This window comes from Numenius arquata, chromosome 11, assembly GCF_964106895.1.
Source record: "Numenius arquata chromosome 11, bNumArq3.hap1.1, whole genome shotgun sequence".
Taxonomy (NCBI): domain Eukaryota; kingdom Metazoa; phylum Chordata; class Aves; order Charadriiformes; family Scolopacidae; genus Numenius; species Numenius arquata.
The window spans coordinates 3,313,987-3,336,589 of NC_133586.1; the positions used below are offsets into that span (position 1 = coordinate 3,313,987).

At 50.1% G+C, this 22,603-nt stretch overlaps 1 protein-coding gene across 1 annotated transcript in view; it reads left to right on the plus strand.

Moving 5' to 3' along the window:
• Positions 1-10,266, plus strand: part of IGDCC3 (immunoglobulin superfamily DCC subclass member 3) — a 105,218-nt gene extending 94,952 nt beyond the window's left edge. The window contains exons 8-14 of the mRNA XM_074155982.1: positions 1,723-1,970; positions 2,332-2,496; positions 7,453-7,641; positions 7,911-8,015; positions 9,166-9,304; positions 9,785-9,992; positions 10,102-10,266. Of these exons, the coding sequence (XP_074012083.1) occupies positions 1,723-1,970; positions 2,332-2,496; positions 7,453-7,641; positions 7,911-8,015; positions 9,166-9,304; positions 9,785-9,992; positions 10,102-10,266 (1,219 nt within the window). The remainder of the gene's footprint in view (positions 1-1,722; positions 1,971-2,331; positions 2,497-7,452; positions 7,642-7,910; positions 8,016-9,165; positions 9,305-9,784; positions 9,993-10,101) is intronic.
• The last annotated feature ends 12,337 nt before the right edge of the window (positions 10,267-22,603 follow it).

The window sequence follows — 22,603 nt, forward strand, 5'->3', positions numbered from 1 at the left end:
ACTGGACAGGACTGGAAGTAGAGATGCACAAATAGGGATTAATCCAGAGCGGTGCATGTTTGGGTGATGCTCTAAAGCAGAAGAGGGGAGGAGACAGTGGTGAGTAGTGTTTTATTCAGTGCTGTGGGGGTATATCATATAGTCTGTCTATAGGACTAGTCAATCCTCACGATTTGCGGTAACAAATACAATTTACAGTGGTGTAAAAGCAATCACCAGGTTTAGGTGGTCCAGTCTGGGCCCCTAATAGACCTTTATTTCTGACATTTTCCCCAAGATGCCTTGTTTAGGAGAACATCCTACCAGGACGAAGGGCATTGTAAGCATGTTTTATCATAACCTGAGCTGCTGCCTCAGGGTTGGTAAAAGCATCTCCAACATCAAAGGCTGCCTTTCCATTTGCAGCTCGGAGCTAGACACAGTGTGGTGAGATTCCCCCCGCCATGTCTTGGAAGGGAGACACACTGGGTATTTATTTATGTGGCCTTGTGTCTGCTGGATACTCACAAATTGAAGCGCGTTGTTCCTGGCTTGGTTTCTGAGGAAGGGCACGAGCCCTGGGGAGAGCAGGGCTTTCATTGACAGGTCCCTGTTTGTGAACAAATGTTATTAAGAAAAGCTGGTTTGCACGCTGAGTGGCAAGATGGAGCTAATGTGTTGCACAATTATTTCTGAGTCAATATTTGCTGGTGTTGTTTTAAAGATACTGGGCAGTGCGAGCGTTGGGCTGGCTCTGAACTTGCTCCAGTTGTATACAACCATCGCTGGAGGGTCATGCAGGACAGACAGGGCCTTCAGTTCATGTGGCCACATGTACAAGGACTCTGCTTGTCCCTGTGCCCATCAAGTCACCAAACACCCCTCCTGGAGGTGGTGCGGAGATGGGCACCGTGCTCAGGGACGTGCTCATTTGGGAAGATGGTACATGGCTGGCTTTTCCCCCTCCTTCGGGGATGTTTTCACCAGGGTAGCCAGTGCCTGTCTTTATCTTGGAGGCTGAAAACAGCATCTAAGCCTGTTGTGGAGGCTGCCGAGAGCAGACTAGAAGAACCATTCTGGTTGCTGCCCTGGGAGAGCAAGCTTGGATGTGCCAGCATCAAAAACACACTCAAAGGTTTGGCTTTTGGCTCGTGGTGACTGTGTTTCTGAAAACGCAGAAGCAGGAGCTGTGGCTGTAACCCTGCCGGATAACTCAGCTAATCCCAGTGTTACCCTAAGACTGCTCTAATGTGCTATAATGCAATTAGAGCATCACCAGAGGGCTTTCTGGCTGCGCTTGATTAGACTTGGCTTAGCAACTGTGTGCGGTGCCTGGATGGGTCTCACTGGTGTGTACTGGAGCCAAGCCAGTTAAAGCTGGTTTGGGTGTATGGATGCAATTGCCACAGAGCTATCTCGGCAGCATGGCTGGGATCTTCCTGAATTCAGGGCTTCAGATCCTGCCGTTCCCAGTCCCACCCTGTGTCCCCATCTGGCTGTACTTGAACTACAGTCTCTGCAAGTCGAGACAATCTTCCCGGTCATGGGATCCAGGGAACGATGCATCCATCTCTTGGGCTTTTCCTTCCCCAAAAGCACCAGCCCACAGCTTCCCGGAAGCTTTTTGTGGAAGTAGAGGCATGTGGGATACCCTGCCATCAGAGCCACGGCATGGCTGGAGGGGAGGGACATCTGCTGCAGAGCACCCAGCAAGATGCTTGTCCCTCTCGTGTCCCCATTCAGCACTCTCTCCATCTACGGGATCAACCAGGCGGATGAAGCCATCTACCAGTGCATCGCCGAGAACAGTGCCGGCTCCACGCAAGCCAGCGCTCGCCTGACGGTCCTGTGGGCTGATGGGCTGCCTGGCCCTCCCCAGAGCGTGAAGGCTGAGACGGTCTCTGCAACCACCATCCAGGTGTCTTGGAAAGAGCCTCTGCAGAACACCAAGGAGATCATCGGCTACGTGCTGCACATTCGGAAGGCTGCAGGTACGGTGCTCTACCCACTGCCCAGAGCATCCCCAGCCTTCCCATAATTTAGTAACGTGGCCCACCAGGGCTGCACTGCAGTAGACAGTGCTGCCACCCATGGTCTCCATCATCTCCTGAAAGACAGAGATGAGGCAGTAACACTGATGTAAATACCAAAAGGGTGGGGAGGGTGAAGCTGCGTGGTCAGATCTTGCCAACTTAGGTCTCTGTGGAAGCGCACAGAAATGTCAGCAGAAAATGATGTGGGCAGATACGTATCCACCTCAGGGACCAAAATTACCACTTGCAACGTCTGTTTAGTCTCTCTACCTCTTGCAAAGCCTAACACTGCTCTGTTCTCTCTTTCTCTGCACTTCAGATCCCGTGGAGATGGAGTATCAGGAGGCTGTTAGCAAGAGCACCTTCCAGCAGCTAGTGACTGATTTAGAGCCCTCGACCAGCTACAGCTTTTATATAAAGGCTTACACCTCCCGGGGTGCCAGCAAAGCCTCCGAAGTCACAGTGGTGAGCACGCTGGGAGAAGGTAAGGAACGCTTCGCGCTTGGACCATCAGACGCTGAAACCCGCTGTGCGTAGCAGCAGCGCCCGTCACCCCGATACCCACTCCGGGGCGCTTTTGGCACATGGCCTGTGGTGTTGATGCTCCTCCTTCCCGCTCCTCCTCGTACTCCGGGATATTGTGTAAAATTCACTAGTGTCATTACGCGGGGGTTGACTGATGGCCTTAAATGCGGCGTTGCCTCTCGCAGCTGATGCTGTAGCAGGGGCTGAGCGCAAGTCTGGCTGGTCTCGTGCATCGCAGCCGCTCTGGGCTTTTCCTAAACTGCTTGCTAAATGCAGATTTCCTGTTCAAGCAGCACCTCAGCATCCTCCAGCAGCTCTGGTACTCGCAGCTCTGACTTGATAGGTACCACATTTTTTCTGAATTTGAATTTTTTTCTGCTCTACCCTGGAGAAATCACACTAGACCTGAGCTGTCCTGACCTACAAGTCCCTGCCTCAGGGCAGCCTTCCCTTTCAGTGGGAAGTTAGGATGATCTCCAAAGCTTTTCCCCTGACTCAGCCTCCCAGATGTGGCCACCAGTTAGCTTCCCCAGTAAGAAAGTGGGTGCTCTAATGCAGGACCCTTGCACACAGACACCAGCGCAAAACCACAGCCCCAGTGTGATGTCAGCTGGCATTTTAGCAGCATTTTCATAGAGACTCATGTACCTCTCCAGCACCTCGGAATCCTGGCTCATCTCACGTGTCTCTGGATCATTGCATCGTTCTCGTGAACACTCGGTCATTATGAATTTGCAGCAGAGAGGGCCTTGGGTGTGAGGATGTTATTTAGGATCAAAAGAAAAAGTGCACTGACTTCTAGGTGGGGGACCCAGTTCTCATTCCATCTTCAGCCCCTGCAGATGTTTACTACAGCATTTAAGCCACAACGCCAATAAATCCTCGCCCTGCTGGGTTGTTACCCTGCAAGTTTATTTTCCTTGGTACTCGGCAGGGAATCGGTCACCCTTAGAGTTTGTTTTTCCTTCCAATTTAGAGACAGAAGGATGGACTAAGGCAAAACTTGAAACTCCTTGACCCGATGCTGTGAGTTCAGCTACTGGAGCTAAAAGCCAGCCATGCTTCATGGAGCTTGGTGTTTCTGCAGAAGTCTGGGTCAAGCTAGAGAGGACTTTTTTGTCATTATTACCTTCAATTACGACAGGAATAGTTAGGTATCTGGTAACGGGATCATAAATTTCCTGGTGCTCTGAAGTTTCAAGCGTCACTGTCCTGCTCTGCTACCCTTTAAAAAAGGCTTGTCCTGTGTAACGAAGCTTCAGCAATTAGCGCCGTGTTCAGGATGGACAGGCTGGCCGGGTTAAGATCACTCAACCCCAGCTCGCGTTTGCCTAGTAGGAAGATAGAGAGAGATTTAAAAGCCCCAGTTCTGGCTTGATTTGTTTGCTTTCCTTCACTTGGGTGCTTTTTTGTCACCGGATTAAGGTTTTGCTGCCGATTTGCCTCTTCTCACAGCCAAGCCATTTCACCCCATGCCTTCCCGAGGTGCACCGGAGAGCTGTGACTCCTCCGGGCTCAGGGAGCCCCTGGATCTGTGCTAACAGCCTCAGAAAGGGATGGGATTTGCCCCCGACATACCGTGTCTCGGCTTTGCCATCCTGGCTTAGCATGACATGTGTGAGATGTGTGCAGAGATTGGTGCGAAGCCCCGTGGTGGCAGGACCTCCTGTGTCACCATGCTGCCATGTCCTGCCTTGCCTGGAAAGGACACGGTGAGTGAATCTACCAGCCAGGGACGGCTGGGCAGAGCCGGAGCAGTGCTTGTTGGAGTGGCCAGCCGAGATGCTGGAGACTGGTCTGAGTGACCGTGTTATACTGGTTTTGTCTGGAGTAGGAATATGGTGAAGGTATCGAGGAGCAGGGCTGCTCTCGGCTTGGGTAGCTCAGCTTTTCAGGGCTAGGAATATGCTGAGAGTATGCTTGGCTGAAGCCTCCAATGCTTTCTAGAAGCGTGGTGCTCCTTCCTTGGTGCCAGTGATAATTTTGTATAAAAAGTAGAAGGGAAGACGCTGTAGAGAAATGGCCCAAGTGAACCTTGTCCTCCATAAACTTCTCTCGCTAGGAAGGTCCTCCTGTCTCCTCCCTGCCGGTCTCCTGTACGCCGTTTCGCAAATGCCGTGGTATTTTAAATCTCAAAACTCTCTCTGCTTCATTAAGCAGCACACGCTCCTTGTTCTTGTCTTTTAATGCTTTTTAGGGTTTTCTCCAGGACTTTTTGACATTTCTCTAGGATGAAGACTGTTCCTTTAGTCACCTTCGGCTAAAGACGCCTTAAAGAAGAAAGTTGAAATGACCTGGGGAAAATTCCAAACAGCACGGAAGAGGAAAACAAGTATCTCAGCCCTTAGCATGAGGGAGATGCCTCACTTATAGTAGATCCATATTATGTCTTATATATACTTCTGTGAAGCACGTATACACTGGTGTGTGTGCATATATTTATACACACACGCAGATATACTCCATCTGTATACACTTATTTGTGTAATAACATTATAAGCAGCACATGCATTCTGCGAGTGCATACATATAATCAATATTATACATATATATATAATCAAAGTTTGAATAAATACTATATATTCCATACTTTTGAAGGAGAGATATTCTTGTGGTTTTTATTAAATGTAAGGCTCTGCAACCATAAAAATAAAGCCAACTCTTCGCAAATCAGGATGGCCCACATCAGTGTTTCTTTGTCCATGGGATAATGCAATTTCCCTTTCTGTGGCGTTTTTACCCATCATTTGGAAAATGATGCTTTAAGCAAGAGTCCAGCTTCCCGGGGGGGGATTCAGACAATTCCTAATTTTGCCCTAAAGGGAATTGGGACATTTAGAAAAAAAGAGTATTTAATTGGATTGCAAAAATATGCAGCCTTGGGAAGAATGGTACATTCTGGTATAAATAGAATTTACCCTGTGTTTTGCACCCAGAAATTGCTAAGCACAGCCTTTCCATCAACGAAATCAGAAAAAATCCTTGCAAGAAGAGGTACTTCAACCCATTTTTTCCCGTTGGCAGCACTCAGGCAGGATGGGATCTCATTAAGCTGACCCAGGACAACTGATCTCTGAGTCTTTCCTCCTGAATCCACATGGAGATGCTCATCAGTCAGCAGGAACTTGTTCCTCTCCCCATGCTTATTCAGAGGGCATCAGGCAAAGCCCCTGCAACCTGAGGAGAGCATCGCTTTGGGAGGAGACAGGGTTGCCCAGACCCTCCTGCTCACCAGGAGACATGTTTTTCCTTCTCTTAAACCTCCTCGTGGGAAAGCTTGAGCTCTTGGTGCCTGGGAAAAGGCAAACTGTTGTGCTGTGCAGTTTTTGCCTTTGCTATTAAATGGAGGAAATGCCCTTTTTAGCTCTCATCAGTCTTAGATTGACACGGGCACATTTCATCTGCTTTTCACCATCGCTCACTAAATGGCTGTGCTGAACTCTGCCAAAGGCCGGGTTTGCACAGATCATCCTTTGGAGACCCTTTGGGAGAAAAACAAGACAAAAAAGCAGCATCGGTCCAATACAAACCCAACAGTCCTTACATCTGGGAATTTCTGAGCTTGTAATCATGTGGAACTGGAAAAATAGCTCTACCTCAAAGCCTGGAGGCTGCTGGAGAAGCCGGGCTGTTGTTCTGCTGGGTAATTTTGCTGCAGGATGTAGCTGAGCTTGCTGCCCGGTACAGCAGTCCCCGAAAAACCTTCTCCCGGTGCCGGAGCAGAGCCCTGGGCAGGGCAGAGCCTCCAGAGCCTGGTGCTTTGCACCTTCTGCATGGTGCCAAGAGCTGGGGAACTGATGGGAGCATTTGGCCTGGGGGTGTTTTGTGGAAATGAGGTGGAAAAAAAAATCATCAGTGAAATGTCCTGCTGAGACACATCTTTGTATTGGTGCGATCAGCATGTGAGAAAGGGAGGGAGAGGGGAAGGAAAAGGCTTGGAGGGGGAAATGTGGTCCTGTGTCCCCCAGCACTTCACAGGGCTCCGGGGCAGGGTCTGCGCAGAACCAGCTTTGGAAAACCCAGATACTTATATCATAAGAAAATGGCTTTGGTTTGCAAACCTTTGCCTCTCAGCCCAGGGCAGGATGGGGTCGGGCAGCTTTTCTGGGGACCTGGGGATGAAATGGCTGTGACCCCTTGCTACAGCACACCCTGAGAATAAGGGTTTTGGGGCATTGACTGGAGCAAAAGGCGTCCTGGTGGACTTTGAATCAGGCTGGGTGACACCGGGCAGCAGCAGGGACATCTTCCCAGCTAAACCCCCTGTGTGTGTGCCCCTAAGGCCAGGTAAGTGCCTGCCTACCAAAAGAAGCCAGCCTCAGCCATGCAGGGATCTGAGGCTGCTCAAGTAATTAGGGCTGTTAATGAAGGTGCCCCGGTTCTCTCCTCAGTCCCCAGCACAGAATCACAAACCTCCCTCCCAAAGCCGACGAGGAGAGCAAGCTCCCGCACCCCCTGCAAGCCAGTGCAGGTACCTAGCACGCTTTCATGACGGATGTCTCCAACTCCATCCCTTCTGGTTCCTTCCTCCCTGGGGGATTAATCACTCTGAAAGGTCCTCACTACCCTCAGGGCGAGGGCAGAAAAGTGGAATTTGGGAATGCATTGCCAAAGTCGATGCATTCCTGCCCTGACCCGGGGGGCTGAGCATCAGATTGCAACTGGAGTGTAAAAGTAGCCTCTTTGCTTGCTGAACTGAGCAAAGGAAACCCTTGGAAACCTCTACAGCTCCCTGAAGAAGTTCAAAGCTCTTAAACCAGGATCTGGTCTGATCTGATGTTGTCTCAGTCTCATCTAGCATGTTCTTTGGTGCAGTGACCACAGGGAAAGGCTGCAGGGGATTTTTCACATCATGCAGACTAAAAAAAAAACAAACACGTGCAACCCACTCTCTGTCTTTCTCTCTCTGTTTCAGTCCCAGCCATGCCATCCCTCTTTATTAAAGTCATTAACAGCACGGCTGTCCAGGCTACGTGGGAGCCCTCCATCAAACTGGGCCAGCACGAAGGCTTCAAGCTGTATTACCGCAAGGTCCACCTCTCCCAGTACACGGGCCCGGTGCTACTGCCCAGCAACGTAACAGCGTACAACATTACCCACCTGGGTGAGTACGGTGACAGCTTGATCCACGTCCCCTCCTGGCCCTGGGAGAGCCTGTCCTGATGGGAGAGCTCGGCTGTGTTGCACAGCCGCTAAACGGGAGATGCTGCAGCTCTCCCCCAGGTTTTGGGGGTGCTCTCCCAGTAGCAGGTACTTGTTTGCGGCATTTTGTGTGTGTTCGGTAAGATGTGCGTTTCCTAAATAAGCATCACTCGGGGAGATAGCGTTAATGATTAAACCTGAACCGTCCTTCTTGTGTCTCCATCGAAACAGATGCGTCGGTGGTGTATGAAGTCAAGCTCCTCGCCTACAACCAGCACGGGGATGGAAATTCGACTGTCCGCTTCGTGTCCTTGAGGGAGACTGTGGAGAGGACAGGTGAGACGGGACACCGGTCTTGGTGGTGGTTTGTGAAAACCGCTTCGCAGGAAGGTGGCGAGGCCTCTCCCAGACACATCCCCCAGACACCGGGGCTCTATTCCCCCATCTCACTTTCAACCACTCATTTATTTTCAGCATCACAAATAATGACGAAGCAAAACTCTGCAGGGCTGGGACCTCCTGGTGCTGATAGGGGTGGCTTCCCTGCCAGGTGGCTTACACCACCCCCGTTGGCCCTCGTTAGCATTAATGAGCCCACACCTCTCTGCAGCACTGATCAACCTGGTGACTTTTTCGCCAAGGAGGGGAGAAGACAAACCAAATGCTCCTGTAATTTCCAGTTTTGTTCCTTAAGCTCCAGCCAGAGGTGAGGCCATGAACATGAACAAAGCCTCCATGCATAAGCTAAGAGCTGCCAGCCTCGAGCGCGATGTACACGGAGCATCTCTGGAGCATTCCTGGAGCTCTCCGGGAGCTGTCCTGGATATTTTAACCTTCACTGGTGCCGGGAAGGGAGAACGCACGGCTTTGGAAAGAGGGGCTGCAGAGCACGAGCACTGCATTATGTGGCAGAAAAGGGGAAATCTCTAGAGGGAATCTCTAACTGATCACACCTTTCGTATTCATCTATGTGTAAAAAACATCCTGCTGCTCTTGGAAGCCTTTTAAGCCTTCCAGTGGGAATATCTTCAAGAGACAGTTATTACTCCTCTGTCTGTGTTGGAGTAAATACTAATCTTGTTGGCTGCTCGGTGCTTTTCATCAGGTAGCAGCATGCTCTGCCTTGGTGGCCGCCTCTCACCTCCCACCTCAGACACAGGGTTTGCAAAAATTAACATCGGAGTCTTTTCTGTTCATTAATTGTGTCTAATAACAGCGGCCTGGGTAATGGGGCTGGCCCTCTACGCACCTAGCAGAGAGCCTGTGCTTGCTGTGACTGCCTTCCTACGGTACCAGGAGCGGGGGGGTTGCTTTGGCAGGCAGTGACACCCCCTCTCCAGACCCCCATTCTGCTCTCTTCGTCCCCTTACACAGCTCCCAGTGCTGCCCAGGCTCGAGCTTTTGCTCTGGGCTCCCCAAAAGCTGGAGGAGCAACAGGCAAACAGCACCACTGACCCCCTCCTTCTCCCTCCTTTTCTTCCGGCAGTGCTGAATCCCCCTTGCGACTGCATGAAGGATGAGCAGAACAATAAAACCTCCACGACCGGCATCATCATTGGGATCCACATCGGCGTCACGTGCATCATCTTCTGCGTCCTCTTCCTCATGTTTGGGTACAGAGGAAGGTAGGGGTTGCTCGTGCCGCTGCTCATGGGCGGGGCGATGGTCCCCTAATGTCATGTGGGTGTCCCCGCAGGGGTCTCACACCCCCAGTGTGATGATGGGCTGTTTCCCATCCTGACATGTGCATCCCACGGCGTGTGATTGCGCAGCCTGGCTCCTGTGAACGCCGGGTGCTGTTTGCAGCACAGCTCCTGCATCCCAGGAGCCCAGACCCAGCCGGCTTCTCTGAATACACCCCATCAGCTCTGCTCCCCATCGAGGGACCCGGTACTTCCCGGGAGCATCACTATTTCTGCTCTGGCAAGCCCTGATCCTCCCTGTAAACCAAAAGCCCTTTCACAGCAAGGGGAAGAGACATGACTTTATAAGAGGGATTTAAGGAGTGAAGGAACAAGGATAAGGCAGACTCAGGCTTGGGGGAAGGAAGTGGGGAGGGAGGCACTGCCTTTGCTCACCTCAGGCTCTGTCTCTTTATTTTTCAGGCTGCTGATGTGCAAAAATGTGCAGGAGCAGCTGTCCACCCCGCAGGTCCCCAGGAGCCAGCGCAGTGCCACGGGCCTTGTCCTGAACGGAGCCGCTCGCAGGGACCGGGATGACCGGGACCTGAATGGAAAGCAGCTGGATATGAACGAGCTGGAGAGGTTATTCCCAGCATCTCCATTGCAGGAGCAGCAGAATAAGGGAAGAACGGTAAGTCCAGCAGGATGGGAGCATACCTGGGAAACGCAGATGCAGCTGCACATCTAAGAGCATCGGTGACCTGTCGCTGTCATTGCATTGTCCCCTTCTCTCTCTCCAGGTGGCTCACAGCCCACCAACTGCCCACGACGACACCCAGATATCCACACTCCCTCTGGATGAGTTCAGCATCATCGAGGAGCAGCCAGACCCGCTCCGGAAAAGCCCCCGTGGGGGCAGCCCTGCAGCTCCGGCTCCCGACCACGGTCCCGCCAATGAAGGATAAAACTCACCAAGACTCGAACCCTCTTGTAGGAGTTACCAGAAACCAAACCCGCGGCTGGTGATGTCTTTACAACGAGTCGTCAATCTCAGGTCAATTGAAGATTTCTACAGTCTGATTGTTATTTTTTTGTTTTGCTTTATTTTTTTATATATATATATAAATATATATATATATGTATACAGCCTTTTGGAAACTCTGTGAAGTTTATCTTTCTGACCTCTCTCGGGCCTCTCGGGGTGTTTCTTCCGATGACGGCTTTATCGAGACTGGTCAGGATGAATTTTCCCCACAGCTGCTAAGTAAAAGACTCCTTGGCAGAGTTTGGCAAACATTCCCGTCTCTGACAGACTGGGGATACGGTGGAGCCTCCTTCTCTTGGCATCCCAGACTTTTTCCTCATCAGCAGCTTTAGGACTACTTTTTGGATCTATTTTTTATTTCCAGAAGACTGGATTCGGAGAAATCCTTTTAACTTGACTCCAAAAATCGAGGCCCGGGGAGGCCGTCTCTCCATGGATTTGATGATTTTGTACACTTTCGCTATTTCTCAGGATACTTTTTTTGCTGATTGACTCAAAATAATATGAAAAAAAGAAAAAAAAAAAAAAAAAAAAAAAGAGTGTGTGTGTCAAAGGATGCCTGCCTGAGGGCTACTGAAAGACTTGGACAGACAACCCGAGTGAACTCAGAACCTACCTCAACCGGAATGAATGTCTTCTGGGAAGCAGAAATACCTGCGTCTTCCTTCGTGTTCAAAAAAAACAAGTAGCGTAGCACTTGGTCAGTACAAGCTTGGTCCTACCTCAGCCGTCATGCTCTGTACCTGCCGCCTTGGTGGTTTTGTTGTCGTCGTTCCCATGTAAAGCACTTCCAAACCTTGAAAGCAATGTTCTACCTCAAGCGTGATAGAAACTCGTGTGTGAGAGTGTGTGTGTGTCCTCTCCTCTTCCCCGATTCCTGCCTCTCCCACCCAGCCCCGCACGAAGCAAGGTGCTTCGCTAGCGTTATGAGCTTTACTTTTAGGCATGTAGTGGGGCTCTGGTATGATTTTTTTGCGTGGCGGAGATTTGTAACATGGTTTTTTTACTTTAAAGACTGTTGGGGCCATCACAGGCACATGGCTCGATGTCCTGTGGCTCACTGGCACCATTGCTCTTGCAGGGCCAAATTTGGCGCTGGTGGTGGTGGCTGCCTTGGTCCATCCCAGGTGTATCCAGTATATGGCTCCCCAAGGCTGATTCCCCGCAGGATGATTTATGGCATGTGCTGGCACAAGCAGCAGCCCCCTGGGAGGTGGGAACCTGGTCATCACCAGCTCGTCCCTTCAAAGCCCACCCCGCCATCAGGAGCACCTATGAGGAAACCCTAATACAGCACTTCCCAAACCCCTTGAGATGCTACTGAGCTGCTCCCAGCTCCTCCGGCATATTTCCAGATCCCTGGGGCTCATCCCGGGGTGGGCAGGCATGGCCAAAGGGTGACCTGAGCCAAAAAAGGCCTCACTTCTCTGGGAGGGATGAGGCGTGGAGGGCTTCCGGGCAATGAGGCAGAGCAGGACCCTGCGCTGGTGGATGCTGGGGGCTGCCAGCAGCTGCCCCTTCCCCCTGCCCAGGGTGGGCAGAGCAGCTCTCAACACCAAAGAGAGGTTTTGGGCATGACCCCAATCCTCCAGGGACCAACCACCAACATGCCACCATCGGTTTTGGGTTGTCCTGGCATGCACAGCCTCATGAGTTGGTGTGTGACTAGTGTTGTCCATGGGGCGAGATGGGGGCACGCACGGGGACAGGGTCATTGGCCAGCCCTTTCCCTGCCCCGTGCGTTGGTTAAAACCAGGCGAATGTGAAGGTTTGAACTCTTTGTGTAGGTGGTGGTAAATCAAATGGCACCATATTTGCAAGGAAAAATGAAAGGAATCAGGAAAGGAAAGGAGTTTAAGTTAAAAAAAAAAAGATAATAATTGTATTTTTTTAAATGGTACCAGTGGGAGAGTCCTTGTGTCAGAAAGATGCCCCGTCGCCTTTCCGTTTGGCAATGGGATGCTACTGGTAATTGTGTAACTACTACAGTACACGTAACGATAAGGCAAACATCTCTTCCCCTCCGCCATGTCCTGATGCTGGGCTGGGTTGCCTGTGAGCAGGACTCTCTCCTTCCAAATCGTCCAGCTTGGCCCAAGCAGATGGAACGGCATTGACCTTGAGAGCAAGGAGCTCTTGAGGCTCAGTGTTCGTAGCCGTTGACCATTAAAATTCCTCCTGTAGACATCTTGCAGGACAGGAAAAATGTGAAGGGTTAAACTCATATGTATTAAACGCCCAAATAGCCTCTCCCCAACCCACCAAAGAGGCTCAATGGGCTGTCAGACTGATTCCTGCTCACACCTACCGTGGGGGGGATGCTCCCTCCTTCATGATGCCGGACCTGGAGCCAGCCTGGGAAGAGACCATGGGGGGACAGCACTGGTGGCACCATGCGAGACCGGTAGCACAGCTCATCGTGGGATCCGGAGGATGCCGGGGCTTGGAAAGGGCAAGGGGGGAGGAGGAGATGCCAAACGGTTGAGTTATAACCTCATATCAAAGAAATCCCCATCTCCTCCTGCCACCCCGCTCCCGCTCCAGCCCAGCTTTGCTTTTTATTGCTTTTTTTTTTTTTTTTTTTTTTTTTAATGTGTGTAACGCCGACGTTCACATTGAATAAGTACTGTTGCCAAAGTGAACACAGAATTTAGACTAGCTTTCAGCTCAGACTTCCTGGAGCTGTGAACGTGCTATTAATTTAATATCATATTATTGTGATATTGTAATAGTAACAAGTATTTGTCACTACTTCCTTTTATTAAAGGGAAATGCTGTGCCATTTGACTAGTTGAAATACAATAGTATGTCAAGAATAGAGCTTTTTCTCTTTTTTTTTTTTTTTTTTAAATAATTATGCAGAAATGTAATGGCTTAAACCAATGCAGATTATGTGTTGGTTTGAGACGGTTGAAGATGGATGTGAATCTTTAAAGACTATTTTTTAGATGTTTAGCTTTTCCTCTTTTTTGGGGTTTCTTTTCTGCTCTTGTCAATCCGTACCATCGGGACCTAACTTAACTTAGACGGTTGCGGCAGGTCAGCCCCTGGAGGTCCGAGGCTGAAGTCCAGAGATCCAGCAGGAGAACATGGTCTTCCCTGAATTATCCATGCCTCCCAAGTCCACCAAACTGGGCAAAAAAACCCCTCTTGCGATAGCACGTTCTGGCTTTGTGCTGTGGCCTTCCCTTCACCCCGATAATTCATTTATACACCCCAAACATACAAGGAACAGCTTCCCTCCCTCCCCACCCCCCCGCCTTTTCTTCACGGGAGGAATCAGAGTTTTATCTGGAGATAAAACCACTGGATAATAGGCAGGTGTTGGATCCGGTGCAAGCCGCTGGCAACCACCCATGTTTGGGGTGGGAATCTCATCCTCTAGCATTTTTCCAAGCAAATAATTCCACTAATTCAACTTGCTGCCTTTTCTGGGCAGAACCAAAAAAAAAAAAAAGACCCTCTTGCTTTTCTTTCTTTTCTGGCTGTGGTGAGATGAAATTACAGCAAGGAATAAAGTACCCAAAACCTGATTTTTTTATTTTTTATTTTTTTTTCCGTAACCCATAATGGGCACAACCTATTCTTGGAGCTCTCAAGTTTACCAGAGATGGCTGCTACCTCAGGGATAGTATCCACATTGTCTTTAGTTGAACAGGGAATAGTTTTATGCTGTGACAGGGTATTTTTCACGCTGTTGGATTCAGGTATTTATTTGTCTACCGTACTTTTCTTCTTCTTCCTTGTTTCGTAAAGACGCTGAAATATTTACGTGCTGGACCAGTTTGGGAATTTTAAAGCTTCCACCCAAAATTATACCAAGGGACTGTACGTTTTAAGTTGGTAATAAAAGAGGAGAGAAACTATGAAGCGTTGCTGCTTCTGGATGGTGAAGGGAAGGTTTTTTTGCTGCCCGTGAGGGTGTTTCTCCGGGATAACCACCCCACGGCATTTCGGGGGGGCGGGGGGGAATCGGCGCAGTGCCTGAGCCCTCTCTGAGCTGACTGACAGCACTTGAGCCTGGGAAGATGGGTTTAAAAAAAGGAAATTAAAAGCTTATGAAAATAAACGGCAGCGGCACGGGGGGAGCTACTTACTTTACTTCATCTGTGCAAACAGTATTTGGAAATCCATCCCTCCCCGTGCTGCGCCAGCGAGGGCAGAGTAAAGATCCTATCTGGCAACTCGATGCCTGCTCATTTATTTCCCTCGCCCGCCAAATTAAAAAAAAAATTAAAAAAAAAAAAAAAAAAAAAAAGGGAAAGGAAAGTGAAGGAAAGACGCTTGGGCTGGAGCCGCCGGCAGGGAGATGCTGGTGTGGGGCCGTGGCGCCGAAACCCACCGTAAGGCTGTGAATCAGTGAAGTGGCTCCGGGTCTCCTCCCAGAGCAGAGCCTGAGCTTCAGCATCGGGTAACAAGAAGGGACGGGGCCGGTGCAAAGCCCAACAAGTCGGGGGAAAAGCCCGATTTCACGGGGCTTTGGATCAGGGTCTTACTTACAAAGCAAAGAGGGATTTTTTTTTTCTTTTTTTTTTTTCCACTTTGATCATATTTCCATCATGTAAACTTGCAATATCTTTGCGTTTGTAATAAAGTAATAATAAAGACGATGCTAAACCTTTGTCCCAGTCCTCTTCGGGAATCAACTGTTAAAGAGTAATATTAAAAACCCAAATTGCAAAGCACTTTTCTACTGTTTATTTTCTACCTTTCCTACTTTGAACTGTCTTGATCTTTGAAATCCCACTGATCCTACGATTGTTAGCTCTGTATAAAAAAAAAATAATAATAAAATAAAACCCAGTTTTTTTGTAGTTTGCGCTGTTTAGATTTTAGCCTGTGGCTACTTGTACAAGAAAAATAAAGCTAGAATAAATGGGCTCGAGCGGTTTCAGCCTGAGTGGTGCTTTCTTCATGCGGAGGGCTGGAAAGAGCAGCTTCCAAAATGCAGTTTTTAAGGGCTGAGGAGGTTTTGGAGGGGTTTCTTGCTGCTTTGCTCATAAACCTTGGGCCAAGCCATCAGCGGAGGTGGGCTGGAGCATCAGGGGCTGCTGGTGGCTCTTTGGCAGCTGGGGAGGTGGCTGAGATGAGGACCTCCAGGGTCACGGTGTGATTACCTCGTGCTTGGAGGTGCAAATTAATTTCCAATTAATCTTGGCTCTTGCTCAGCTATTGCTGCCGCCTGCTTTTCCCACCGCCTCGGGCGCTAACGGGGCATCGCTTTACCTGGTGGCTCTTTCCAGAAACCCTGGATTAAAGCCGTGCTCCAGCCTTTTCCCGCCCAGCTGCAAACTGGTCTGTGGTGGCCGAGGTGGGATGAGCATCCCTGGGAGCGGGCACCACCAATTGGGACGGCACAAACCTCGGCATCGCGGGCAGAGGGGTTAAACCCAACGTTCCCGTCTCCACAAGGAGTGAGCCAGGTATGAAGCCCAAAGCCCAATGACACGATGGTGTCCATGAGGCTGCAGGTATCTGGCCTATCCCTGCCCCAAAACGGGGGCTGTGAACCATGGGCCATCCTCTTGCAACTGCCCCATGTGCTACACGGAGAAGGAGGGTTTGATGGTGGCTCAGCGCTCGGTCCATTTTCTTTATCCCACCTGAATAGATGGCTGGTATGGGGGTAACAGTGATTTTGGCGGGGGGGGTATGTGTGTGTGTGTCAGTTGATCCCAGTGGGGACACAAACACAACCCTGCAGGGACTGAGGGAGCCTGGCCAGCTCACACCAGCCAGAAAGCCAATCTGGTTACGCTATCCTGTATTTTTGGACTATTTCAGCCACGTTTTCAGGCGCTACCTGTGCAAAGGCAGGGAAGGGAGCTGGAGGCAGCGCCCCTCCGTGCAGCTCGAGCTGCAGGACCTGGCCTTCCAGCTGCCCCTGAGCATCAATTCACCCCCAAATTTGAAATATTGCAATGCCTTTGGCCTTCTCCGGGTGCTTTTAGGCTTTTTTCTCGCTTCCTTCGCACCATTCTCAGCCAGAAAGTCCCTCCCAGGACAAAGGTGGCTGTGGGGACAGTCCCAAAGGACAGTCAAAGCGAAGGGCTGTGGGGAATAAATGAGTGAGACCCAGCCCAGCAGCGCTGTCTAAAGACGGTTTCAACAAGCAGGTGAGTGAAGAGTCGCTTCAAAGAACCCCCTCGAAACTCTTGAAACTGCTAAATTGCAGCACGGATTGTCTAAATATATACTTCATAATAAATACAAGCATAAAACCTGATTTTGTTTCCCAGTGGCAACGCAAGAGGTGAAAAAAAGATCAGAGCTGGCTCACTCGGGGGGATTTTTGTGTAAGTTCAGTGGAATATGGTGCTTCAAATAGCAGCTGCAGAGTCAAGGTATTGTATAGAGCTCGTGGCTTTCATTAAAAAAGGACTTTCCTTGCCTTCACAGCAATAAAACAGAGGCTTGACGATATTAATCTAAAGTCTTAGAAACTAAGGAAATAAAAAAACCCAAGCAATATGTTTAAATCGCTTTGATTTTGCCTGTTGGAAATACTACTAGTCTCGAAAAAACCCTCTACCTGAGTTGTCAAAACTCATCTTTGATAAAAGAAATCTCCTTTTGACCACGCACATTCAAATTTCTGCTGGAAACATCTCATAGCAGCTCTTCAGCTCCAGAAATATGGAAAAAAAAATAATTGCGTTGGGTAGTTTTGGCTCCAAACGCCGGGTTCCTGCCTCGGGTATCGCTGGAGAAGATGTTACTGCTAATATCCCAGTTATAACCCTGCCAACACGGGGAGAATTTATAATATCCCATAAAGCCCTAACTATCCGAAAGGTCATTTTCACACTAATACCGCTCGGGCATTACTGTTTCATTTGCTGACACTTTTACGAAGCCACGCTTAATTCTGGCACAGCTGCTGTAAAACCTTTATAGCGACGGTCTCCGCCTCGAAAAATAATCTTTAAAAATCAAGAGCTGGAACATCTTCATCAGAGGGTGCAGGCGGCCCCAAAAGGCTCTCAGGCCCCCAAAATCCAAGGCTGGGCACCCCAACCCGCTGCAGACCTGGTCCGGGGGGGTTTAATCCTCAAATCTGGGTCTTCAGCCCTGTTACTCACAGCATCATCAGAGCCTAACCAACGCTCCCTGCCTTGGCAAAATTAAAAGGCTCCTAATTTCATACAAAACTATCAAACCCTCATCTTGCCCAGAAAGCCATTTCCTCAGCGCTAAAATAGCTAAATTAGTCTTGCTCGGCGTCGTAAAGGAACTTGTCTTGTTTATTGAGCGATAAATATAAAGGTACAGTAACTAAATTCATCAGTCCCTAAACACAGCCGCTGGGAACGGCCATTTCCACCATCCAATCTACGATTGCATGAATATTTCAGAGTCCTCTTTCCCTTGGGTGCTCGCCTTATCTCTGGAGCCTGGATATTATTTTCTGCTTTTCAGCTTTTTGGATGTATTGGAGGAAATGTCATTATTTGGACCTGGGTGGATTACAGTTGACTTTCCTAAGCCAATTTATATTGGCAAGCTGCTGTTTTTAAAAACCCCTATAAATCACTCCTATGAATTTTAATAATATAATGTGGTTTCAAACATGCTCCCTTAATACGTGACACACTATTACAGCCGGCAATATCTCCTCGGGTCGCGAACTCCGTTTTACCATCGCCTTCGGCGAGCGCCGCGGGGAGACGAGCGATGCTGCGGCCTGAATTATGGAAATACCCAGCTCCTGCCCCAAAGAGCTCGTCGCGGGGATTGCCATTTAACGGCGTGCAAAAAAGCGCACCTCTGCTCACGCCGCCCCGGCCGCATTTGATGTTATCTGCCTATAACCAAAGCATAAAAAGCGGAATTAAATCTTAATTGCATGAGACCCCTCATCTAGGGGCTTACCCAGAGCATTGTAAGAGGAAAGGGAAGGGGAGGGGGCTGGAATTTGGCCCCAGTCCCCTCACCTGCGCTGAGCACTTGCAAACTCATCACAGCTGCCCAACCCCGTCACAAAGGGGTGACCTTTTGAGGATAGGTCTGAAAGCACCGTGCTGCTGGGGAAGCACCGACGCAGCTCCCCCCGAGGGTCCCCTCAAGCCTGACCCCATCCTCCCCCAGGGACCTGCAGTGCCCCCCCCGAACCCCACATCACTCCATGAGCCCCAAACGCTCCCCGAGACAGCCCTCGAGACAGCCCCCATCCCTCTGCGGGGTGTTGGGTACCAGTCACCACACAGTCACCACCAGCAGTGATATGTTTGAGGCCGTTTCATTAATTTCTTTATCTGAAACTTTGTTTGGAAGATCAGGAATTTCCTCCCTCCCTGCCAAGAACCCATTCCCAAGGCAAGAAACGGGGATCTGGCGCTTGGGATGAGACCTTAAAAGACGCTGGTGCAGAAATCGCTGGGATTAGGACTATTTTCTGATATTTCCCTTAATAAAGACTTAAGACGCTCGTCCAGAGTGTGACTCCAAGCTGGGATTCATGGCTCTAAGTGGTCCAGAAACTCTCCCACACCAGGACACGAGGCCAGACCTCCTAATTACCTACGGACTTAGTTTGTTGAGCTCTGGCCTCATCTTGTGCAAATTATATTAATTTTCGTCCCAGCCCCATTGCAACAACTCCATGGCATCTGCCGGCTATCAAGGGGTGCCCACACGGTGGGGAATTATTTCGTCAGAGGAAAAATGGCTAAGAGGGATGGGGAGTAATAGCCAGGGCAGAAAGGAGCCCGGAGGAGACCTTCTTCAAGGAACCAGGTCATGGAGCATCTTCTGCAGTTCCTCCGGAGGAGCTGATGATGGGGGTTGATGCCCCAATTGTGGTGGCACCGGTGATGTCTCCACCGGAGGGGTGACTGCCTGGTTTTAGTTGCACAGGACAAAAATATAAGAAAATAGTATGCACATCTGCAAGAAAGAGGATTGTTAAGGAGAAAAAAAAATAATGAGCAAGACTTTGCATTTTGGCTTCTGGAGGCAGCGAGGGCTCCTCAGCCTGGGATGATGCAGCAGGGTGGGGGCAAAGGGGTGCTGGCACCTCCCCGGACCCTGCTCCTGCTTGCTGGGCTGCAGCCAGCAGCCCCAGAGCAATTTCTGGTTTCACGTTCTCGGGAGAGAGGTAAAAGAAATATCCAGTTTGTGCAGGGAGCGTACAAGCTTTTCAAAGGCTTTCACTGCAACGATTTACCCTGAAATGTTGTCACGTTCATCATTAATCTATTTTTCCCCTTTTCTGTAACTTAACCTGCGACAAGTCGACATTGTAAGTGCTTGATTTCCCAAGAATAAATTACAGTTTCATAAATGGTATTTTGCTTCGCTGCTCAATTTGCAAGTGAAATGACGCCAATTGCTTTGTTCACAGGATTTTATCCAGCACGAACAATACCGTCCTCGAGATTGGTTTGGTGGTTGTTTTGTTTTTTTTTTTTAACCCTCAAGTTATTTTCATATCCTCTATAACAGGAATACATGGCAAAGTACACGACAGCCCATATGTTTTTGCATTATCGACTAACCACCAGCAGATACAAGGGCACACGCGCCTATAAAACCCCGCGTACGTCGATCTAGAAACGAGATAAGTCACACACAGAGCGACCCGCTTCCCAAAGAGAAAATAATCCTTTAGATGAGGAATACTTCCCGTTGCCGCACGCTGGTTTAGAGAGTGCCCCGAGTGACTTTTTACATGTGTGATTTACGATTTGGGTTTGGCAAACAACTCCCCCCACCACCACCACCCCAGCTTCTCCCAGGGACCTCCAAGTTGCCCCACGGACCAGCACAACCCCCATGGGGTCTCCAGCATAAGGGTCCCCCAGACCCATCCCAAATATTGCGCTTTTCACGGCAGCTTAATTTATATTTTATTTTATTTATTTATTTTGCTAGCCTTATAAAACGATGAGAAAAAGCGAAAAAAGCATCTTCCCACCTATTCGAATTTTTAAAACGCAGAGGGGTCCTCCTTGCTGGGGACAGAGGGCTCGGCCCAGGGACAGTCACTGAGGACACCCTGGACATGGGACCACGCAGGTCGGGATGTGCCGCCATTAAACCTGGTAAATCCTTTCATGGGAGGAAGGAAAAGAGGGAAAAAGCCCTGCGTGTGAGATGCTGGATGTTACAAGATGTGGTTAACAGTCTCGAGCTTCTCTCAGGACTTTTTAACCTGCAGTTTTGGGGGGAGACCTTGAAAGAAATGACCCCTTTGGGGAATATTTTGGACGTTATCCGCTGTCCTCTTTCAGTATAAGAGAAAAAGTGAATGCAAATGCTTTTATTTGGAATAGAAACCTTGTGTTTGAGGTGCTCCCTAATAAAGCAGCAGCCCCTAATCGAAAGGTGCCCAATGGAAAGTGCTGGGTATCTTTGCAATTAATTAGACTTAATGACAACCTCCAGCAGCACCAGTGCCTGCAGCCAAGGGTCGCAGGGTGTTGTAGGAGCCACCACGAAGAGCTGTGTCCTGTGTGCAACCGGGACCCACTCCGGTCCCTCTTCCTAGCGCAACTCATTTAATTACCCTAATTAAAACACGCGTCAGCAGATACTTCTCATGGTGAGGGGGTTCGTGGGGGTGAGGGGGTTCGTGGGGTTGAGGGGGGGTGGGCTCAGCCCACAGCTCCTGCCCACAGCTCCCAGCAAGAGCCGGAGAGAGGATGGAGGGGGGAACGAGCAGGGGAAGGAGAGGGAGCTTGGTTCGGGGACAGCACTCGAAGTGACAAGGTGTAGGAAGACGACACTGTTTCTCAATAACCTCCTAACCTTCGTTAATACCGCTGTCACAGCGCAGATGTGCCGCGTTAATTAAAATGAATGGTACATGACAGAGCGGGGAGGAGAGGTGCAATAATTCCATTATTTCTCCGTGCTTGCACCTCCCAGGGCTATGTCCTTGAGGAGCGGGGCAGGGGGGGGCAGGGGACTGGGGTGCTGGCACCCATCCTGCCGGGACCGGAGGGTTCTGAGCAGCTAAAGGACCCCCAACCTGCTGCCTCCCGTCGGGGACCTGGTGCAGGAAGCCAGAAGGATGCTCGGAGCAAAGAGACGAACCCTCCTCTCCCACAATTAGCAGCCACAAGCAGCAGATAGGTACCGACCGACGGCGAATCAAGGCTTTTGCTAAAATGCCTCATCTGCAGAGGCTGTTCCTCCCCCTCCCACACCTCTCCCTGCCTCCGTCCAACAGCATTCCCAAAAGACTAAACACCTTTGGTTTCCATGGCAGCCTGATTTTCAATGAGCATCCTTCAAGTCCTAACCAGAAAAAAAGTGTTTCATTAATGCATACAGGACACACTGGCATCTCCCCGGGGTGACCGTGTCCTTTCCTCCCACCCAAAACTAGCACCTTCTGCCCATGGTTTTTTTTTCTTTTTTTTTTTTCATTTTAGCAGATTGATGGGAGCCAGCAGCCTTCACTCCCGCCGGAGCCACGGGAAGGGGCTGGCCAGGCACTGCAGCTCACTCCTGGGGATGGAGTTTTCTTGTGGCCAGGAGAGGGAATTGGGCTGCTTTTCCTTGGAGATTAAACAAATAAAGCGCTGTTGAGGAGGCAGCAGGAGGCGGCACACAGAGGATTCCCTCCAGAGCCGCTGCCTCCCCTCCAGCCCATCATGCAGGGGACAGTGACACCTCCCCGGCTGTCCCCTCCCGAGCTGTCCTGGGTACAAATCGCCTTGTTTTATTTTCACAGAATCACAGAATGGTAGGGGCTGGAAGGAACCTTTTGCCCGTTACCATCCAGGCTCTGCTTCTCCTCTCCCGTTTAACACAAGCCCAGCGGTCTGCACACTCATGGTTTGCCATTTCTTTGGGGTTTAACCCCATTGAGTGGCTCAGCCGGGCGGAGGGTGCCTGGAGCTGGGAAATGGGAAACTAATGAACCCACAGATTTGAAGCACAACACTTCGGTCCTGCAGGATTTCATCAGAATGTGCCCAGCTAAGAGTCAAAGGACGTTGCCCACTAGCCCAGGGGTGTCCAGGGCAGGGCAAAGCGTTGTGTCTTTGCTCTGTGAGGTCCAAATAAAGTAATCATTAAGCAGAAGCAGGGAAATTTTTTTGCAGAGGGTTTCCCGGGGGAGGATGCGGAGGACACGCTGCTGCAGAGCTGCCCGGCGCTTCGCTGGCCTGGGACCCTTCAAAGATATTTTTTAAAAGACTCCAGGTCACGGCGCAGCCTTGGCCCTGGCTTTTCCCAGCCCGGGGGATAATTGCCGTCCAGCCGTGACGTACCCTTTTGCTGACCCTGCCGAGGTCCCAGCTGCCCTC